This window comes from Orycteropus afer, unplaced genomic scaffold (assembly GCF_000298275.1).
Source record: "Orycteropus afer afer isolate SDZICR_OR568_19922 unplaced genomic scaffold, OryAfe1.0 scaffold00127, whole genome shotgun sequence".
In the NCBI taxonomy this organism is placed as follows: domain Eukaryota; kingdom Metazoa; phylum Chordata; class Mammalia; order Tubulidentata; family Orycteropodidae; genus Orycteropus; species Orycteropus afer.
In genome coordinates, this window is record NW_006921714.1 from 1,389,931 (window position 1) to 1,392,875 (window position 2,945).

General features: G+C 43.6%; 1 protein-coding gene across 1 annotated transcript in view; it reads right to left on the minus strand.

Moving 5' to 3' along the window:
- Nucleotides 1-2,667, minus strand: part of EFCAB11 (EF-hand calcium binding domain 11) — a 248,200-nt gene extending 245,533 nt beyond the window's left edge. The window contains exons 1-2 of the mRNA XM_007944526.1: nucleotides 2,650-2,667; nucleotides 2,459-2,554 (exon numbers count right to left, since the gene is read on the minus strand). Of these exons, the coding sequence (XP_007942717.1) occupies nucleotides 2,459-2,554; nucleotides 2,650-2,667 (114 nt within the window). The remainder of the gene's footprint in view (nucleotides 1-2,458; nucleotides 2,555-2,649) is intronic.
- Nucleotides 2,668-2,945: the final 278 nt, after the last annotated feature.

Below are 2,945 nucleotides of genomic sequence, written 5' to 3' on the forward strand. Positions count from 1 at the left end.
ATCTTGGAAGAAGTACAGCTGGAATGTTCCTTAGAAGTGAGAGTGGCTAGACTTCATCTCTCATACTTTGGTCACGTTGTCAGAAGGGACCAATCCCTGGAAAGTATCATTCTGGGTAAAGTAGAAAAAAAACAAGGAAAGACCCTCAATGAGATAGACTGACACAGTGGACGTGAAGATGGGCTCATGCATGACGATGATGGAGGATGGCATGGGGCTTGGCAGCGTTTCATTCTGTTGTACACAGGGTTGCTGTGAGTTGAAACTACTTGACAGCACCTACAACAACAACAACAATCTTTACAGGAGCTGATTGTCAGGTCTTTTCTTCAGTGGAGCAGCTTGTGGTTTTGAACCACCAATCTTTCAGTTAGCAGCCATGCACTTAATCACCTTCACCACCAGGGCTTGTGAGTATAAAAGTAAACATCTGTTCATTTCAAAGATCCCTGGGTGGTGCAAGAGGTTTCTAATTGGCTGCTAACCTACAAGTGAGCAGTTTGACTCCATCCAGAAGCTCCACAGAAGGCAAGCCTGGTGATCTGTTTCTGTAAAGATTTCAGTCACAATCCTATGGAGTAGTTCTACTCTGTAACACAGGGGATTACCATGCGTCAGAATGGACTTGACAGCAGTAGATTTGGTTTGCTTTTTTGATATACGATGTGTTACCACACCACTGTACCTATTAAATACTATGCTATGCCACTAAGCAAAGAGTTCTTGTGGTGTAGTGCCTAAGGCATTTGACTGCTAACCAGAAGGTTGGTGGTTCAAACCCACCAGGCACTCTGTGGAAGGAAGACTGGGCAATTTACTTCTGTAAAGATTTACTGCCTCAGAAACCCAAGGGAGGTCACTCTGAGTGAGAATCGACTTGATGGCAGATTGCTACTTAAATTCTTCCCTTATGTCCTATAAATTAAAACCAAATACATGGACTCCAGGGTGATGAAGGCAGAATCAGACAGGATGTCCTTCCAACTGAACCCAGATTAAATACAGTGCTTCCAACACTGAGTCTTTTTAGGTGACCTGCTTTGGTCTTCCCACTGAAATGAGGGAGGGTTAACACAGGAGGTGCAGCTTCTGGAAACCAGTCCTGACTGTGGTACTTTTCTTAGCTTCACAATTGGCCTCTCAGTAACTAAGCATCCCGTAATAGCAGAAGTTCTTTGAACCCACCTGGGTTGTTCACGTGACCTACTTGTGTCAACAGAGCTATTAACTGTGCCTGTGAGCAGACTGAAGGGTGGAGAAGAGGAGCCCGACAAGGTTCTTGGCTTTGCTGGGCTTGCAGCGAAGAAGAGTAAAACCCACTCGGGAGGAGCAGCTGGGCCAGCACTGCCTGCCAAGCTGTTGGTTCCAATGAGAGAACCAGGACGGGCATTACAGGCGGCGCCGGGGGCTCCCTTTGCCAGATGGCTGCAGTTGAACTTGTTGAAGCTGAACGGTATCTTGATTGTGACTAATTTCAGTTCAGCAGCTCCACCAGAAGCAGCCAGGGAGGAGCACCACGCCAGGAAACACATCCTACCAAAGTGGGTGGCTCACCGAGGCTCAGCTCCACTATCGCCATTAGTAAATAAGTGTAACCTTTTCTGGACAGCAATAACCCAGCAAACCAAACCAACGGTTGCTGAGTTGACTCCAACTCACAGCAACTCTATAGGACAGGGTAGAACTACCCCATAGGGCTTCCAAGGCTGTGGATCTTTACAGAAGCAGACTGCCTCATCTTTCTCCCATGGAGTGGCTGGTTGGGTTCAAATTGTCAGCCTTTCATTTGCAACTGAGTGCTTTTACTTCTGGGCCACGAGGGCTCCTCTGGAGAGCAATATCCAAGGAAATTTCAAATGTACTTATCCTGTGACCTAGTAAATTTGCACTTCTAGGAATTTACTTCTCAGATATGCATCCACAAGGACTTAAATAGGTACGTGTGTATTTAGATATGTAACAACGCTCATTGCAGCAATGTCTGTAAGAGTGAAAAGAGTCTGACTCAACTGCACACATCAACAACAACAATTATGAAATAGGCTTCATGGGTTATCATGACTTTTAATTCAACCCTAAGTGGGGTTCTGAAGAAGAAAGAGTAAAATTCAGCACTGGACATTATCTGAAACTGCTTATAGCAGTGATTTGCTTTATAAGCATTCCAAGGGAGTCCTCACAGGAGCCCTGGTGGTGGACAGGTTAAGAAAATGACTGCTAACCAAAAGGTCTGCAGTTGGAACCCACTAGCCACTCCACGGGAGAAAAATGTGGCAGTAGGCTTCTGTAAAGAGTTACTGCCTGGGAAACCCTATAGGGCAGTTCTACTCTGCCCTATAGGTTTGCTCTGAGTCAGAATGGACTCCAAGGCAATGGCTTTGTGAAGGTAGTCCTCTGCACTTTAGTGAGAACTATTGCATTGTCTAGCCCATCCCCAAATACATAAAGTAAGCTGTACCTTGGAGGGCTTATACCCAAACAGCATTACAACAGCAACTTTAAAGTCCTCTCTGCTTAGATAGCCTTTGTTTTCTTCATCACATGCTTTAAATACCTAAAGAACATAAAATATCTTTAATAAGACAATTAGTTTGTTCTGTATTTATTATTAGTTTATCTAAATTTGGATCTCGAAAATCTATTACGGACTAGGAAATGAAGTTCCATTATTCTAATTCTCAAGAAATCTTAATGATGGACTAAAATTTATCAAAAAAACTGCAAACGGTGTAACCGCTTGACTTATGCAAATTCATTCTTTTAAACTATTCTAAACTCTATCCAAAAATCAGTCCTGTAATTGGAAAAGTGAGGCAAAGGGCATGGCTTTAAAAGGCGATTAGAGATTATTATTAATAGACTGGGTGGAGGGAAGGGAACACTGCCAAAGCAGGTAGAGACAAGTATTGATCTGGGTGAAAGGAAAGGCAGTATTAAAAAAAAAA